An 18,285-nucleotide genomic window follows, 5' to 3' on the forward strand; every position below is an offset into this window, starting at 1 on the left:
AGGAGAAAGAAATACTCTCCCATAGCATTTTATCAATGAGAAACCAGATGCTTAACATGCGTGCAGTTACACATATATGGGATTGAGAGGTTTCAGGAATAAAACTAGGGCATGGAGCTAACTACACCGTTTAGATTTACTGGTTAAGAGTTGTCTTCAGACTCTTCAGTGAAGCCCAACAGTCCTCTTTTGCAATGAGTCGAAGTCCCTTGCTGCCTGAGCAGGGAAGTTTTCGAAAAATTGCAGTGATTTTGTTGACTCATGAAACATGTCATGATAGATTGTTCCCATAATTGCCATTATTACAACATTCTGATGAGTTGTTTGCAAATAAAAGTAGACCAATTGTTCTCTTCTGTGTTAAAATTGAGACAGTACTATTCTCGACATTTGATATATTTTTTCCACACTAATGGCAGACCGACTGTTGGGGCTAGTTGAGGCGCCAAACCCACTTGAAAGATTCGGCTGTATCAAACTTTTTTTAATGAAAAGATCAAGACCAAGTCAAATATTTTTTTATGAAATGACCAATTTGTTCATAGATTTATTTTTTCGATATGTTAATATACGTGTGAATTAAAATAGATAAAGCATTTTTTTTCTTTTGATGATATGAGCATTTGGATTTCATGTTATTTTTATGCGATGATAGTAATGTCAGTGGATGATTTTGTGACATTTCTTTTGAAAAGATATTCCATTGTATTTTTATGACATTTATTTTTTAAAGATATTGAGAGCATGTAAACAACATGTGACTCCAGGGGACCTCTCATGGCATTGTGATGAACGATTCAGATTGGCTTAATTTGATTATTATGATGCAGACTGATCCTCGTGTTGCCATGTTAACTTCATATAAATTTTATTGTTTTTTTATGTTAGTCAATTACATCAAGATAATATAATTGTCACTAATACATAACCGGACATCTAAATCACTCCATCTATAATGACAGACAGTGACCCATCACAGTCAATTACCTGTGATGGGCCGGAAAAAGCCCCATCACAGAGACACCGCAAGAGGCACGAACTGAGGCCTCAGTGCTGAACCCGCCACCGCAAGAGGCACTTTGCCAATAAAGACGAGGGTTCATACCCGTTACGGATGACTGGTTTTGTACTAGTGTGCCATGAGAACACTTCTAACCTAGAAAATTTAGTTGTTTACAGAAAACAAAATGAAATTTTGGTGCAATCAGTGAGGAGTGCATAGTAGCATTGTCCTCTCAACTATTTGCATTCAAGCTCAATAGAACAGCTTTACATGGGAGTAAATACAGTAGTATTGACAAGGTATAGGTATATATATGTTACTGTGCTCGGATAAAAGGAGAGACCAGATGAGGGAGAGGCAGGAAGAGAGATAAAAAGGGCAAGTGTGATCTTCTCCCACGATAGTGTTGACATTTCCTCTACATGAAAATTGTTAGGGATAAGAAAGTTGAAGAGGACACGAAAATATTCTCCCATAAGTATTTTTCACCGAGAGACCAGATGCTTAACATGTGTGTAGTTACATACTATATGGGATTGGGTGGTTTCAAGAAACAAAAGGAGCACTGGAGTGAAGATTTACAAACTGCTGCATCTGAAAAAGGGAAGCAGCACAGAGCTAACTATATCGTGTTGATTTACTAGTTATCATTCCTCCGTGATGTGGCACAGCTAAATATATCCTGTATTTCATCGAAGCAAAGACATCACATAATTAGATTATGCTGTTGCTTAAGCAGGGAAAATGCATGTGTTTTGTGTTCAACGGATATTATTGTTTTGGAACATGTCAGGTAGAATATTGTGTTTTCCCATAATGGCCATTACAACATACTGACAATTTGCTGCTGATCAAAGGGAACAAATTAAACTGTATTTTGATTGTGCTCCCGTGTAACAGAAAATTGAGACAGTGATGTTTTCAGCATTTGATACAGTCTGTCCCGTTTATTTCCTTCTGTTCCAAATATATTTCTCTATTTATCTTAAATCGAGTAGTATATTTCAATTTGGTTCTCAAATTCTAATGAGATTATCATTTCACTAATAACACAAATATTAGGGGCTTCTGTGAAAAGTTTAGACAAAGTAAACTTTTCGCCTCCCAACTGTTGGGGTGTTTTGTAGGATCGAACTGTAAGAACTAAGTCAACCAGAGGGGAGGTGAATGGTTGGAGTACCGAAAATTGAAAATTTTAAGTGGAATTAAAAGTTACCCTTGTTGCAGATCGAGATTAGACTGACCGGGTAGAGGCGCCGGTCTAACCGCACAGATACCTCCGATCTGACCACCTGCTATTGTCTGTCGCCGCCTTCGATCTAACCGCCGTGAGTCTGCCAATATGACCAGGCAGTAGTTGCCGGTATGACTATGTTCACTCGCCGGTGTGACTGTTGAAACCCGAGCAAACACAAATTGAAGATCTCTCAAAGTAGATTGAACTTTATTGCTTTCTATTCGTGCTTAAGAGTGCAACAAAAAAAACTTGTCACACAAATCTCGACGAAACTCGAAACCCTAACTTTATTCTAAACTGAACTCTCACATAATCGATACCGAGAGGCCTCGGCCCCCTTCTCTATTTATATATGAGGTAAGTAGCCTAAAGCCACAAATCCAACTTGTACAAGAAATCCTAATCCACTAGGAAACCTTTTAATACAAGACACGAACTTATCCTAACACAATTCGAACTCCAATCTTTCCAAATTTGGACTCCTTTCAAATTTGACTCCTTATCCCATACACACACAATCTCCCTATCGTGTGTCGTATGGAGTCTTCACCAACCACGTGCATTGTTCTTTAGCCTAATCATCCCACATGATATTCTGATCATTCGGACATCATCTTCTCCCAAATTGACTCCCGATCCATCACCGGCCATACTCTCCCGAGGCATCAAGATATACCTACACATGAATCAAACAAGAAAAAAATATACGAGCACAAGTTCTTTCCAAACTTGACTCAACATTAGCACACAATAGTATTACATAAGTGTAGATATCATCTAAAAGTCATAATCACAAGATAATCACGAGTATTCAAATAAATAATCCAAAACCGACTCCAATCAGGAGCCAGCTAGCCGGTCTAACAACACACAACACACCGGCTTGACCGGCCTACCCTGCCCAGTCTGACCGGCTCCACACAGATAGCACCACTTCACCAATAATCTCCAAATATCAAAATCAATTATCTATAATACCAATTGTCCATCACAAATTAATAATCAAAACACACTTTGATTTCACAGGGTGATCCTGAATGCTCTCTCCGTTCATAATCTAGGGTCTCTAATCAGGGGCGGACCCAAAACTGGGCTAAGGCCCAAGCAAGCCCATCGAGAATACGGCCTTGTATGATGATTACGAGGTGGAAAAATGTCTATCCCCATGGGCCCTCTAGTCCTAGGCCTCACGCTATGGTCCAGGTGGCCCGAGGCCTAGGTCCACTCCTGTCTCCTACCCACTGTACCCGACAACAAAATCCTTCAGGAAGTTATATATGCAGCTGTTTTCTTGAGACCAACCGCAAATGTGATTTTCTTTTTTATGTATACAATGCAATTATAGATTCATCCGTAATGCACTTATATAGCTTCAACAATGCATGCATATATCCATGCTCTAGTAGACATGTTGCTTTGCTCGGGAAGAGAGATAAGAAGGCAAGCAAAGCTCTCTCACACAAGGGAAAGTGTGCAATCAACATATATGTGCAAGTTTTCACGTGTCTCCAGATGTGAAGTAGAGCTTTAAGTAGAGAGCTCACAGAGAGCAGAAAAGCACATTTCATGAGCACAAACCAGTTTGAGATGGATTCAGCGCATGCTCATGGGTAATTGGTAGGGACAAACATTGGATTAGGAGGCGTTGAGAATAAAACGAGTGCGGTGAAGAAATTTGTAACTTTTGAATTCAAACAGGAGAGCTCATTATCATATATACTGATGATTCATTAGCTCCCAGCTTACTTTATAGTTTAACATCATCATGTGCTCTAACCTCTAATCAAGACTTGACGATGGCGATGACGAACTCTCCTTTGGTGAAGCTGCTCTATACTCTAATCATATCACTGCAAAATAGAACAAGATGAGCAAGATGATCGACCAACCCATGGAGGAAAAACGAAGAAAAAAAAGTGGTAAACAAGATGAGCAAAATAGAACAGTAAATTGGGAGTAGCAGATCCAATCTCCATCTAGAAATAGACAAAACATCATTGATTGTTGGTATTCACCTCAATGAAATGCAAGTAATTAAATTTCCTTACAGAAGAATTATAGAATGCAGGCAGTTGTTTCGAAAGTAGCATATATCTGCCCCGCTTAGTGTTTGCACGTAAGATTAAATAATTACAACCAATAAGTCAAGTTGGAGAACAACATATGTAATATGTCCTATAGTGCTCACACCGCACGGTTGGCCAGCAACTTTGCTTTAGCACAGGGAGATGGAGGATAGTGTGGAGGGGGCAACAACGGCTAGGGTTTTCACCCCGAGCCACCTACGCAGGAGAGGGGTCACGGGTTGGATCAATAGTTAAAATCCTCAAATTACTTGACAATTATGATATAGACTGATGTTCCCGCTGCAATGTTAGCTGGATACATTTTTTTTCTATTTTTAAGAATTTTGTTTTTTAAAAAATTTTGGTGCTTTCAGTAAGAGTGTTGTATCATTGTTCTCTCAACTACATGCATTCCGTCTCAAAAAACAAAAAGAAATACATGCATTCAAGCTCAATAGTACAACTTTTTCTGGCAGTAAATACAGCAAGATTAACAGGATATATGTTAGTTTGCTCATGTAAAACAAGACCCAGATTGAGGGAGAGGTTGGAACAGAGAGATAAAAAGGCTGGTCTCTCCCACAGGCCAAAGGAGAGTAGTTACAGTTCTACATGTAAAATCACCAAAGTTAAGAGGACAAGGAAATACTCTCCCATAAGATTTTTATCAGTGAGAAATCAGATGCTTAACATGCGTGCAGTTACATACATACATACATACATACATATATATATATATGTATATATATATATATATGTATGTATGTATGTACGTACATACATACATATATGTATGTATATATATACATATACATATACATATATATATATATATATATATATATATACATATATGGGATTGAGAGGTTTCAGGAATAAAACTAGGGCATGGAGCTAACTATACCGTTGAGATTTACTGGTTAACAGTTGTCCTCGGTGAGGCACGGATGTCCTCTTTTGCAATGAGTTGAAGTCCCTTGCTGCCTGAGTAGGGAGTTCCTTAAGAAAATGCTGGGTTTTTGTTGATTCTCCAAACATATGTCATGATAGATTGTTCCCATAATCCATGCTGATGAGTTGTAGTGGATGAAAGCAAACCATATTGCTCTCTTCTACATTTGATATATTTTTTCCACATTTCTAATGGTGGATCGACTTTCGGGGCTGGTTGAGGCCTTGCCTCTAATTAGACTGTATCAAAAAAAAATATCAAAAAGATCAATACCATATCAATTTTTTTTAAGAAAAGACCAATTTGTTCATAGATTTATCTTTTGGGTATGTTAATGTAGCTGTGAATTAAAATAGAGAAAGCTTTTTTTTATGATATGGGCATTTGGATTTCATTAGAAAATATTCAGTTGATATTGCTCCAGTCATGCTATGTTTTTAGGCTAGCCTTCCTCAATTTGCATCATGAATTTGCCACTGTGCATTCCATTGTTTGTTAGTAAAAGTTTATTAAGAAAAATTTAGTACATGTAGCAGTGCTCTTTTTCATATGTATTTTCTGTCCAGCTAAAATTGAGTGGTCAGTTGTATGAAATTTGAATGAGAGAAACATTTCACGAATTAATAAAATGTCAGGAAAGTTGAGGGGCTTGTCTGCAAAGTTTCAGGTAAGGTCAACTTTTCGCATCCCCGACCGTTGGGAGTGGGCCCGAGTGCGTCTCTCTCTGCTTTCCACAAACGGATCCGGGTCTCTGACCCGGTTGTACCCGATAACAAATTCGTTTGGAAATTATGGACGCAATTGTTACTTGAGACCAATCGCAAAATTTGAAAATATTTATATGTGTATGCAGTGCAAGCATAGATTCATCCGTGATAGATGTGATGGAATATCTGAGCCGTTCAAGTAACAAACTATTAATTGTGTTTAGTGTAGAGGATTAATTAGCGTGTGACCTGCATGCACGATCGTGATTTGCCACCAAATTTCACCAAATAATTAAAGTGCCCAATTTTTTTTCAATATTTTGTCTTCACTTGCATAATAAAAATTGACAGTTGAAATTTCCCGACACACCTTTCATTTGACTTGCTCCAAAATATCGGTGATTAAATTATCTCCTAATTTCGTGGACTTGGTCCCAAACAAAGACGAACGGAATTCTTGTTCTCCTCAGTCAGTGCGACCAAAAACTTGTCAAAATTGACTCAAACACTCCAAGTCCAATATATAGTATGGCAATAATCATTTACCCTAAATATTGGGAAGCACCTAATAAATAAATAAATAAATAAATAATTGAAACCATTTGAGTAGATGTCACGACAATAAAGAATAAGGTGCACCATAAAAGGAGGGGAAAATTTGTAATTTAATGAAACTATTTGTATGTTGTTAGCCACTGTTTTGATGTTGATATGTTGCCTTCTTCTGCCTTATCAAGTCACATTATATTGTGCACGCAGTAGCAACTTATGATGTTTACATTCATGTGTACTTTTGTCACTACATATAATATGACACCTATTAAATTCCATAGAAACATTTTCCACATTAAAATAATCAAATTTTGTCATAATACCACACAAGCTTTGAACTTAATTATCGCAATTGAACGCGTCAAAAACTCAATAAAAATTCACAAATTTCTCCTTCACACAAACAAAATATATTGACCAAGTGCAGCAAAACTTGATCAATGCATAAAAAAAAGATAAGAAGTGGAAATCCTTAAAGAAAAAAGATATTAAAAATTATTTATAATATATATATATATACAGAGATTTAAAAACCAATTCTTAAAAAATCAAAATCAACTTAAAGTAAATTTCAAAATTCAAATTTTTGTTGCTACTAATAAACCAAAAGATAAACTATGCGACACGCTAATAATACAGATCTATGCACTTTAACCATCACGATCGAACGTACCAAGGTTTCTCAAAATTTCTCCTCAAACATTAAAATGACCCATATTATTGACCCAAAGAGATGCAAAACTTGGTCCATAACCAATTCTCACAAGTGGAAATCCTTCAAAAACAAAACAAGAGGTACTACAACAACAAAACCAATAATAATAATACAAACTTATGCAGTTTACCCCCCGAAAAAACTATTATTCGCAACTCAGTCCCTACCCCCCACATCGTCTTCAACCGCTCTCTTCCCCTTCCGAGCGCCATCGCCATTCGAAAACCAAGACCCCCCCTCCCCATCAAAACCCAGCTCCCCACTACTCCCCCACCACAATCACCCGATTCCACCCCCCGATCCAGCCCTCCTCGCCGCGATCCGCTCTCCCGGGCGTCTTCTCCTCGCTCCCACGATCCCGCTGGTGGGTCGGGCCGCCGTGATTGGTGCCGGTTCGAGGCGATGATGGCTGCGGCGGGGGCGGAGGGGGAGGAGATGGTGGAGAGGATGCGCGGGTGGGCGAGGGACATGGACGTGGCGTCACGCAGGGCCGAGGAGGAAGGTGGGTTCTCTCTCTCGGGCGGCATTTCGTAGAACACTCTGGCTGTGTGTGTGATTTCTTGATTTGTTTGCTCTGCTGTTCTTGGGTTGACCCTTCTCGGGTTTCAGCTTGATTTTTTAGGTTTTTTATGGTTTAGATGGTTGATCGAACTGGGGAGGATCTCGTATTGGGGGCTCTGATGGTTTTGATTTTGACGTTTCAACTTTTTTTTGGTCAGATTCAGTTTAGTATCGATTCGGCTTTTTCAAATTTTTGTTGGTGCGATTCGGGTTGATGATTTAGTTGGGTAGTGGTGATTAAAGGTTTCATTTAATAGCCTCGCTTGAAATTGAGCTAGTGTTGAGCTCACAGTTGTGTCGGTTTCACGAGATCTTTGTGTGGGGAGAAGGGTTTATGCTTTATGCCTTTCTTGGTTCAGACTAAGAAGTGGTAGCTGTACCATACTGGTATACCTTGATGTGTCCAGATAACATTAGCACTGTGAAAATTAGTGTACATTGATGTGTCCAGATAATAGTGACACTGAAAATTATGTAGTGATGTAATGATTTATGAGGCGTGTTATCATAATTTTGTGGTAAGCAAAAATGTTGGGCATGTTTAGGACACTTCTTAGTAGAGAATTTTAGCAGTATTTACAGTACAACTAGTCAGTGTGAGATGATGGTTTACTGGTTTGACAATTACAGCAATGAGGCGGTATGATGCGGCAAGTTGGTTGCGAAGCACGGTTGGGGTAGTGTGTGCAAGAGACCTGCCAGATGAACCGTCTGAGGAGGAATTCCGGCTTGGGCTGAGAAATGGGATTGTTCTTTGCAATGCACTGAATAAGATCCAGCCTGGTGCCATACCTAAGGTTGCATTTCTCGCATTCAAATTTTATAGATTATTCAGAAGCCACAAATGCTAATGTGTGATGACATTTCTCTTGGCAATCTTAAAATGTTTTCAGGTTGTACAAGCCCAGTCAGATGCTTCTGGCCCCACGGATGGCTCAGCTCTGTGTGCATATCAGTACTTTGAGAATCTGCGGAACTTCCTTGTTGTTGTAGAAGATTTAAGGCTTCCTACATTTGAGGTGTCCGATTTAGAAAAGGTAACTCTGTCATGCTGATTTGGAGAGTTCATGTCACAAGCCATTTTTTCAGCCTAGAGGTTCAATTTTCTTTAGACAGGTTTACCTCATCATTTGCAATACTGCCTTTGGTCACCAATATTTGTTGTTTCCAACAAGTGTCTTGTCGAACTTTTTAAATCAATTTCTTAAATATTTAGATTGGACACAATTAAATTATACAGATAATTTTTTTCTCAAAAAGTTAATGGGTTTCAGAATATTATAATTTTCATGGGTTTTAAAGATATTTGACAATACAAATTAGTGGTAAAAGTTATATTTGGAAGACCATGTCGCTGTCCAAAATGACATGTATCTATGACTAGAGGGAGAGAAGCAGGGATGTGTTAAGATCGTAGGTTTTTCTTTTTCTTTTTTTTTTTGCGTGTTCTCCTCTTTAATAAGGTCTGAGTCTAAGTGCTCTTGTATTATTTTGGCTATGTATATCCCTCATGGATATAGAGGCCGGATTAATGAAAATCCATTATCTAAAAAAAATGACTAGACGGAGAAATCTTGAAATGAATGTTGCATCACTAATATATGAGTCACTTGAGAAATTGATGTATTTTATCTGCCAATTCGAATGTAGGGTGGCAAAGGTGTTCGGGTTGTGGATTGTGTTCTTTCTTTGAAGTCATTCAGTGAAAGTAATAAAACAGGGAGACAAGCTTCGTGTAAATATGGCGGCCTTTCAAAACCTCTGACAGCCAGAAAGTATTTTATACTTAAGAATACTGATGCTTTTATGAATAAGATAATGAAAGGGCACTCAACAGAGGCAATCCAGAATGAATTTTCAGAGGGGCAAAGCATAGCTACTGATTTTTCTATAGAGTCTAATGAGATGGTAAGAACCATAATTTGGTCTGGTTTTTTTTGGGCACAATCATGCTGATACTTCGTAATGACCTTTACCTTCTTGTTTGCAGACTACTTCAGACTCCCTTAGCATTCTTTTGCGTAAAGTTCTCTTAGATAAGAAACCAGAGGAAGTCCCATTGGTAAGCCTATTTCGCTTGAAGCATAATTGATTATTATGCGTTGTGATTGATGAACATTGAGAACATAACAAAATACTCTCTAATTTGCTCAGATTGTTGAGTCGATCCTAAGCAAAGTTATTCAGGAATATGAGCATCGCATTGCAATCCACAACAAGGTGCGTTCTGTTCCACTATAATTATGATAATGTTTCTTTTTTTTTTTTTGCTATTTAGAAAATCTGGTTTCTCCAAATTTCTTGGGTTCCAAAGTTAGTAATAAGACTTGATGGTCTGGTGTTTTTGTTGACCTTTATGGTTAGGGCATACGAACTTTAATTTGGGTAGGAAAAACATCTCAGGTTAAATTCATAGGAGATTGTGTAGGTGCTCTGTCATGTTCCAGATTATATACACCATCAGAAGCTGAAAATGCTTCTAGTTGTGACCAGATGAGGGTATATTATTTATTCGAGTAAATTTCACATTATTTATTCTAAATCTGTGGTAGCTGGATATGCTCACACTCTATTCAATTTTTCGGTACTTTAATAACTGATTTTTATTATGGTGTATATGAAGAAGGATGAGGAGGAGCAAAACCTCTTGAATATCACGGAACAGGTCAACCATGTAGTTGTAAATGGTGATGGTGAAGTTAAACAGTTCCAACTGGAGGCACTAACAAATTTTGATCTGCAACACAAACAGATCCAGGTATTACTTTTGTGTTCTCCATTCTTTGTTTGATCTTTTATAACCTGGATTCCCATGAATATTATTTCTAACAGTTTATACTACCATAGGAATTGAAGGGTGCTCTTTCTTTTGTCAAGTCTGGCATGGAACAACTGAGATTACAGTACTCTGAAGAATTTGCTAAACTTGGTAATATACAGTTCTATTTGCGTTTATCAATTTTTCACCACAGTCCACAGAGTATTTAATATATCCCTTTTTTACCATGTTGTAACAGGGAAGCATTTCTACACTCTCTCCAATACGGCTTCCAGCTACCATAAAGTTCTTGAGGAAAACCGCAAATTATACAACCAAATACAGGACCTTAAAGGTATAATTTTGAGTGTTGAAGGAACAGATGCCTGTTATCTATGGTATTTTATAAATTTGAATTTCTTTTCTTCTTTTCTAAAACTCAATTTGAATTTCTTCTCACTAGGAAATATTAGAGTATACTGTCGAGTGAGGCCTTTCCTACCTGGACATATAAGTTTATCAAGCAGTGTTGCTGACACAGAAGAAAGAACAATCACAATAATCACTCCCACAAAATATGGGAAAGATGGGCACAAATCTTTCAGTTTTAACAGGATCTTTGGTCCAGCATCTACTCAAGGTTAAACTTATAAGTTTCTCTAGATTTCCTTTTTTTTTTCTCACACTGCTTTGATTTGTGTGGACCACTGAACTTTGCATTGTTAATGCAGAAGAGGTCTTTTCAGACATGCAGCCTTTGATCCGTTCAGTCCTTGATGGTTTCAATGTCTGCATATTTGCATATGGCCAAACTGGATCAGGAAAGACTTTTACCATGGTAATGATCACTGTACTAAAAAAATATTATTTCCATATGTCTGGATTACCTTTTCAGAATTGTTCAAACCACTTTATGGATTTTGTGCAGAGTGGACCGAAAGTTTTGACAGAGGAAAGCCTTGGTGTTAACTATAGAGCACTAAATGACTTATTTAATATTAAAGCACAGAGAAAGGGGACAATCGATTATGAAATTTCTGTGCAGATGATTGAGATCTATAATGAGCAAGTGAGGGATCTCCTTCAGGATGGTGGAAACAGGAGATATCCTTTTCCATTGAATTGTGTTTTTCTTTACCAGTAGAACGTCTTCTTTTTTTGGAGAAGTATAGGAACTTTTCTGCTGTTCTCTTTTTTATCTTAGTTACTTTGAAGCATATCTTGTATCTCCTTAACATTGATCTACATTAGAAATAAGAAATACTCCACAGAAAGGGCTTGCTGTTCCGGATGCAAGCATAGTTCCCGTCACATCTACAGCCGATGTTGTTGAACTGATGAATCAAGGCCAGAAGAATCGTGCAGTGGGTTCAACAGCCATCAACGATCGAAGTAGCCGCTCTCATAGGTATGCAATTGTTTCATACTGAGAACTTCCAGAAAACTTCATATTTGAGCTCTGTACTTATGGCTGAGGAATCTACATGCAGCTGCTTGTCTGTTCATGTCCAAGGAAAAGATTTAACATCTGGGGCAATGTTGAGAGGTTGCATGCATCTTGTGGATCTAGCTGGTAGTGAAAGAGTTGATAAGTCTGAGGTTGTAGGAGACAGACTGAAGGAAGCACAGTACATAAACAAGTCACTTTCAGCATTAGGAGATGTGATTGCATCTCTTGCACAGAAAAATTCGCATGTCCCTTACCGAAACAGCAAGCTTACCCAGCTTTTGCAAGATTCTCTAGGTACTCTCTGAAGTTAATATGCTAACTTTTCACTTATTTACTACATATATATTCATAGGGTAACTTTTTTATTACAATGTCAGGAGGACAAGCAAAAACGCTGATGTTTGTTCACGTAAGCCCGGAACTAGATGCTGTCGGTGAGACAATAAGCACATTGAAATTTGCTGAAAGGGTTGCTTCAGTTGAGCTTGGTGCAGCAAAAGCAAACAAAGAAGGCAGTGAGGTTAGAGAGCTCAAAGAACAGGTGTTCACTTAACTCCTGATTGCTCATTTATATTAACTATCTAGATGTGGTACTTCCGTTTAGATTTATATAATCATCGTTTTTCTCTGCTCTTGTTTCAGATTGCTACCCTGAAGGCGGCATTGGCTAAAAAGGAAGGAGAACCAGAAAACATTCAAAGCACACTGTCAAGCCCTGACATGTATAGAATTAAAAGAGGCAATGCAATACCTGCCTTCCCTAAAAATAGACAGCCAATGGAAGAAGTTGGAAACTTAGAGGTATTAACTGCTCTTGTACACAAGATCAACTCTTTTTCTTGGAAATCACAAAAATATTTCCTTTTCACGTTGAAGTTTTTTTGTGAGTGCTAGTTATGATTCCAATCAATGTCAAATAGCAAATAACCTACCAAACATTCTAAATGAAGATGGGCTATTTATGCATTTGTACATAAGTTGAGTCATTTTGTGAATGATCCAAACAACTCTAAAAATGACCAAAGGGTGGTTCATGGTCTTGTTGAGAGTACTTATGTTTACATTCAGTAGATTTATGCATTTGTACATCCAGTTCAGAATCATTTTGTGAATGGTATGAACAACACTAAAACTGACCAAAGGGTAGTTCATGGTCCTGTTGAGAGTACTTATGTTACCTTCAGTAGATTATTATTCCTTTTAATCTTTTCACAAGAGAGGTAATAATGTTCATTTAATGAATATTCTATTTCTTTATGTAAAAGGTCCGGAACAATGCCACTCCAATGCAAAAGAAGGCCAGCTTTCATTTTTCTGGTGTCCTCAGTGAGAACAACTCATCCGACTTGGCTCAAAATTGCAATGGCATTCGGAAGACCGATAAAATGGCTGTTGGTAATAATCAATTTGCGAATGGAAATTCCATTCTAGAGCAGGAGCCTGACGCAACTCAGCTTCCAACATTTTTCTACCAAAGATATGATCCTGACAAGCAAAGGCGTAGGGCTGAACCAGTAGAAACTGATGACTCGGATAGCTTTGATGCTGCTACTAGCTCGTCTTCCGACCAAGAAATGTTGCTGTCCACCAGTGGCCTCAAAGCTGATGGTATTGCCAGCAGAGGTGCCTTTATTATAAAGAAACCTCAAACAAAGAATACGAAAATTACAGCAACGAAGTAAGTCCAATTTAAATCCTGTATTTTCCATGAAAATTGTGTGCATTGGATTGCTTTAACCTGTTGTGCTGCTTTGAATTTACTCAGGATTCCAAATCTTGCAATGAAGTCGCCAATGTCAGAGAAAAGGCTGCAAACCCCAATCAGGAACAGCAAGCAGCTACCTTTCAGCACTACGGGTGGTGGAAGAAGAACTCCAAATGGCAAAATTAACACTCCAAAATAATCGACTAGTGCGAAGGTGGATCCCACTATGCCAAGGTGAGATCAATAGGAAACTGAAAGAAGGATGTTTTCTAAAACCCTGTATAAGGATCAGTGGATTGTTCAGTCTGATGGACAAATTGGTTTTGAGACATCAAAGATAGAGATAAACAGATAAGACCTCCAACATGACAGAGAAATTGTAAACCCAGAAGGAATTTTTCAGATTTGAGATCAGTACATAGCTCACACGCAGAAGTTACGGTTGAATTGTATGTACATTAGCCTGGAATAGATGCCCGCCATGTGCCATTACAACAAAGAGAAGTTCAATGACAAGTTTGTACGCTTCATCATGTTAAATTGTCAAATTATGGCCAATTACAATTTTTTACCATTGCATCATAGATGTGAACTTTCTTAAAAAGGAAATTTCTCTCAAGGATCATTAGGTGCAAAACAGGAATACATTACATGGTCTTTTTGTTTACATGGTTCTAAATTCAGAGATAACAAAGAGGTCAGAATCCTCTGCTGGGAAATACTAACACTAAATGAAGTACAAGCAGGCTCTACTATGTACAGATTACATACACCTAACTTTTTGACAAAAGTCATTAGTTTCAGTTGACCAGATGTCTCTAGAACTGCATCAACACCAAGATCAATCTTTGATCTAAAACTTTTACAACCTGTTTTCACCAGGCTCATACTATTGGGACAAGCCTTGGCCTTGCTGGGGGGCGATGCGAAGCCTTTCTCGAGGCTCTGGAGAGCCTACCCACAGATGCCAGCTTCAGTGCTGCCCTGATCTTGACCCACTTGCGTGGGGACAGTGGCACCGCAACTCCTTCGTTGCTAGAAAACTGAGAAATGAAATTCTGTATGAGTTGATCACATGAGCTGGAGTCAAAGCTGTTTGTTCTTGATGGCTGGAATGGAGCGGCAATTTGCTGTGAGGTTTGGTCATTGCTTGATAGGTTGAGCAGGTTACTGAAATTCTCGCCTGAAGATGCCATCCTCAGTAATTAGCATCAAGATGAATGAATCAGATGTAGCCAAAAAAAATAAATCAGCATAGAGTAATTACTGTTGCTTGGAGGCACTAAGTGAGGTTGCATCAAAGCCACAACTTCATCTGTATGGAGGAAATTATCTGGAGAAAAGCGCTGTCAACACAAATACAGAATGGATTAGTTCTGTTGAATGAAGAGCATAAGTAATGTCAAATTTTTACTCTTCGATTTCTATCTAGACAAAATCCATAGATTTTTACATAAAAAAGAGTTCTTACCTTGTATGGTTCTTCAGGTGAATGAGATCGCTCATTATGAGCATACTGACCAATTCGTGTGGCAGTATGATCAGCCTGGATGTTGCTATGAGCATTTAGATTAAAATATGTTTTTTCGGTATTAGGTATACACAGCGGCGTGATTCTTGGTCTGGGTATGAATGTTCCTTGATTTGAATGATGTGGGATAACATTGCCCATGCCCAATTGTTGGCAAAACTGCACGTTGGAGGTTTGACCCTGAACAAATCTTGACATATCCACTGAAACCTGCTTGAAAATTGATGACACTATCTTAGACTAACATGCATATGTATTTTATTATGTACTTTGTTTTGTATATTTCAAAAGATCTTCCTTACATTAGAGGCTTCTTGGAATGAAGAAAAGTTCTCCGTTGATTCAAATGGTTGACCAGCCAGGGCTGAATTGTATTGTCCTGTAAACAATTGGAATAGATGACCAAAAATCCCCAAAAAAGTAATTATCGCTAGTGATTGAAATTCTCAGAACAAGATATTACCACAAGTTGGGATCTGCGGTTTAGGAATAAAGTCAGTCAACATAGAAGTTCCCCCACAATGGAACCTATGAAGCGGTACAGGATAGTTGTTGACCATCTTATGGTCATACTGAATACCACTTATATTCGCATAAGCCAATTGCTTCATTGTTTCAACTGCACTCTGTGAACAAAAAACACCAAATTATTAGGAAAATAGTGAGAAAATCTCCTGTTGAAGGAAGTGAGGAAACAGTACCTGCTCTATTTCGTCGAGCTCATTTATGGGCTTGTAAGAATCACCAAATTTCACCCCAACAAGCTGATATATTGCATCGAAGAAAAGTCCCACGTTGTTGCCCTTCACTTCATACAAGCAAAGATCGTCACCGACTTCACATGTCATGGCATGGCTTATGATGGTTTTCCAAGCTGTCTGTGACATCTTGCTAAAAGTCTATAGACAAATATCAAAGATCTTCTGTCAGTCACTTTTTTTAGGGAATTCGGTGAGTCTATTTTTTTTTCTTTTGAAACCAACGGCTCATATATATTATCAGGAAACATCATCTGAAATTTAATATTTAAGGAAATTCATAGAACCTCTACCTGAAAAAGCTTCTTTTCATCCGTAAAATATGATTGTAAGAACTTCTGCACAGTATCAACTCCACTGTTTGTCAAGGCCTGGTGGTGAGCTCCATTGCGGCCGATCTTTTCCAAACGCCAAACTTCGTCATCCAACATTGGCGGGTAGTGCTTTTCAAATCCTGCAAAAATAGTAAGTTGCATATTATTAGTCTCAGCTATAAGGTCCAAAAGACATTTCTGAAGAAACAAACAATCTGAATCTTAGGGACAATGGCATACCCTCCACCCTACGCTCCTTTACACGAAAAGGTTCAGTGATTCCTTCAAGAACCCTATCTTCAGAGTTGTTGACTAGCCTCAAACCCAGCCTGAACTTCTTAGTGCTTGTGAAGCTAGAGTTATCAGTGAAGGTTGCATTCTCAAGTAATGCTTCCCCTCCATTGAGCTTCAGCGTCAGATTTCCGGTGAGAAGTTGCGCGCTTTTCTCTCGCCCGCATACTATCTGCTTGCTGAAGTCTTCAGGGGTCCATTGTTCCTCATTTTTAGCATTAAAGTTGCCATGGAGGACTACCACTTCAACCTTAGCAGAAGCAAGATGACCGAACCTGACGATGCGCATCTGATTGTTTTCGAGTCTTTCGACTATAGCCACCTTAAGACCCGGTCCATCCTTGGCTTCTAATTTCATCAGTGTGTAAACAGGCTTTAGTCCATTCAGGAACATGAGTTGATACCTTGGACGCTGCTGATTCAAGCCCACTAGCAGTCTGCAGATGAAAGAACCAAATTAAGCATGTTGGAGCAGAGAGAAACTAAACATCAATTTTTTTTACTACATATGAAATTTAGTAATCATAATAAATGAAAGCTAGTATATGTCTCAAGCCTCACCTTGGAGGCGCTGGTGTGCTGACTTGTCTGAAAATTGCTTTCTCTACTTCCTCTGAAACCTGAAAAATGCACAAATTTCAGGCCAGGGGACAGGGAGCACTTGTAATATCCAAGTTGAAATCAACAAGAGTATCAGGTAAAATCCACATGTCTATTCTTTAATTCGTATATAAACTCTAACAATCTATAACATATCTTCCTCTGAATGTTGCACAAAATCGATAATAATATGCATGTCTAAATTCACAATTGGGTAAGAACTTCAAAACTATGGCTTTTTTACCACTTCTTTTTTACCACTATCTGAACCAAACAATCAGATCATGAAACTGATTGGAATGAAAGGTAAATAGTAAATAAGGTTGGATCAAAATCATTACCACTTTCTGAACCATCTTGCCAAAGAAGGGGAGGAACATGCCCATGAACTCCTCCCCCATCATCTCCCTGAACCCGAACACCCCCTCCATGCTCCTCTTCCTCCTCACCCCAAGCCCCCTGCAACCAACCAACCAACCAAAGAACAAAAGAACAAATTCATGAGCAACCAAGCCATCTCTGAACCCAACCAAGAACGCAGGGTTGACTCGGCCGTTGACTCACAGGACAAGCGCCCGCCACCGCCTGCGAGGGCGGGACAGCTCGCCGCCGGCGCCGCCGTCGTCGTCGGAGGAGGAGGAGGAGGAGGACCAGGAGAGGAGCCTCGTGGAAGGAGCCATGGGTGGAGGAAACAATGGAGGAGAGGCATGGCTGCGGGGTGATATAGAGGAGGAGAAGAGAATGGGAGGGAAAGCTCCTGGAACGAGCTGGGAATGTTCGCTTGAGCTCACATTTTGTTACTACTGTGTTCGCGAGCGAGTGCACAAGTGGAGTGTTTTTGAGTAATCCATGACGTGTTTTGAGTAAATCTATGACTCTGTTGGCTCGTAATTGTCGATTGGTTTTGGTTTGATCCCTTCTTGTTTTTTGATTGCTTTGTGGCAATGGGTTTTTGTAGTTTTTTTTCTTTTTCAGGTTGAGATGTCCAAAATACACTTTAGAAAGCATACTGTACACTTTTATTTTTGCATATATGTACTATTTTAAAAGAAGGCAGTGTTGGTGGCAGTGAATATGTCACTCCA

General features: G+C 38.7%; 2 protein-coding genes across 3 annotated transcripts; one reads left to right on the forward strand and one right to left on the reverse strand.

Moving 5' to 3' along the window:
* Positions 1 to 7,461: 7,461 nt before the first annotated feature.
* LOC127757246 (kinesin-like protein KIN-14Q) lies at positions 7,462 to 14,300 on the forward strand. Of its 2 annotated transcripts, none has more exons than XM_052282728.1 (18): positions 7,462 to 7,734; positions 8,424 to 8,590; positions 8,687 to 8,830; positions 9,444 to 9,701; positions 9,784 to 9,855; positions 9,948 to 10,013; positions 10,420 to 10,551; positions 10,641 to 10,722; positions 10,811 to 10,906; positions 11,015 to 11,191; positions 11,283 to 11,389; positions 11,480 to 11,655; positions 11,798 to 11,959; positions 12,042 to 12,295; positions 12,379 to 12,542; positions 12,644 to 12,802; positions 13,267 to 13,679; positions 13,767 to 14,300. In XM_052282728.1, exons 1-18 carry the CDS (start codon positions 7,635 to 7,637, stop codon positions 13,903 to 13,905), a joined length of 2,868 nt encoding a protein of 955 aa, XP_052138688.1. In that variant the 5' UTR covers positions 7,462 to 7,634; the 3' UTR covers positions 13,906 to 14,300. The 2 variants fall into 2 exon arrangements, with proteins under 2 accessions (XP_052138688.1, XP_052138687.1); XM_052282727.1 differs by having other exon boundaries at positions 10,417 to 10,551; positions 13,767 to 14,299.
* On the reverse strand, positions 14,300 to 17,993 carry LOC127757247 (calmodulin-binding protein 60 A-like). Its single transcript, XM_052282729.1, has 11 exons — positions 17,765 to 17,993; positions 17,542 to 17,659; positions 17,162 to 17,220; positions 16,550 to 17,037; positions 16,289 to 16,449; positions 15,939 to 16,136; positions 15,701 to 15,863; positions 15,540 to 15,616; positions 15,178 to 15,447; positions 14,974 to 15,052; positions 14,300 to 14,889 (listed from the first exon to the last, which is right to left on the reverse strand). Exons 1-11 carry the CDS (start codon positions 17,878 to 17,880, stop codon positions 14,591 to 14,593), a joined length of 2,028 nt encoding a protein of 675 aa, XP_052138689.1. The 5' UTR covers positions 17,881 to 17,993; the 3' UTR covers positions 14,300 to 14,590.
* Between the last annotated feature and the right edge of the window lie 292 nt (positions 17,994 to 18,285).

This window comes from Oryza glaberrima, chromosome 12 (assembly GCF_000147395.1).
Source record: "Oryza glaberrima chromosome 12, OglaRS2, whole genome shotgun sequence".
NCBI lineage: Eukaryota > Viridiplantae > Streptophyta > Magnoliopsida > Poales > Poaceae > Oryza > Oryza glaberrima.

Excerpts from the sequence above, each read along its gene's own strand:
- LOC127757246 (XM_052282727.1), top strand. The coding sequence starts at position 7,635 with ATGATGGCTGCGGCGGGGGCGGAGGGGGAGGAGATGGTGGAGAGGATG. Across the intron at positions 10,014-10,416 it reads GCATTGCAATCCACAACAAG|AAGGATGAGGAGGAGCAAAA; the intron begins GTGCGTTCTGTT and ends GTGTATATGAAG. Across the intron at positions 13,680-13,766 it reads ACGAAAATTACAGCAACGAA|GATTCCAAATCTTGCAATGA; the intron begins GTAAGTCCAATT and ends GAATTTACTCAG.
- LOC127757247 (XM_052282729.1), bottom strand. The coding sequence starts at position 17,880 with ATGGCTCCTTCCACGAGGCTCCTCTCCTGGTCCTCCTCCTCCTCCTCC. Across the intron at positions 15,864-15,938 it reads AGCTCGACGAAATAGAGCAG|AGTGCAGTTGAAACAATGAA; the intron begins GTACTGTTTCCT and ends TTTTGTTCACAG. Across the intron at positions 14,890-14,973 it reads CTTAGTGCCTCCAAGCAACA|GCGAGAATTTCAGTAACCTG; the intron begins GTAATTACTCTA and ends TGGCATCTTCAG.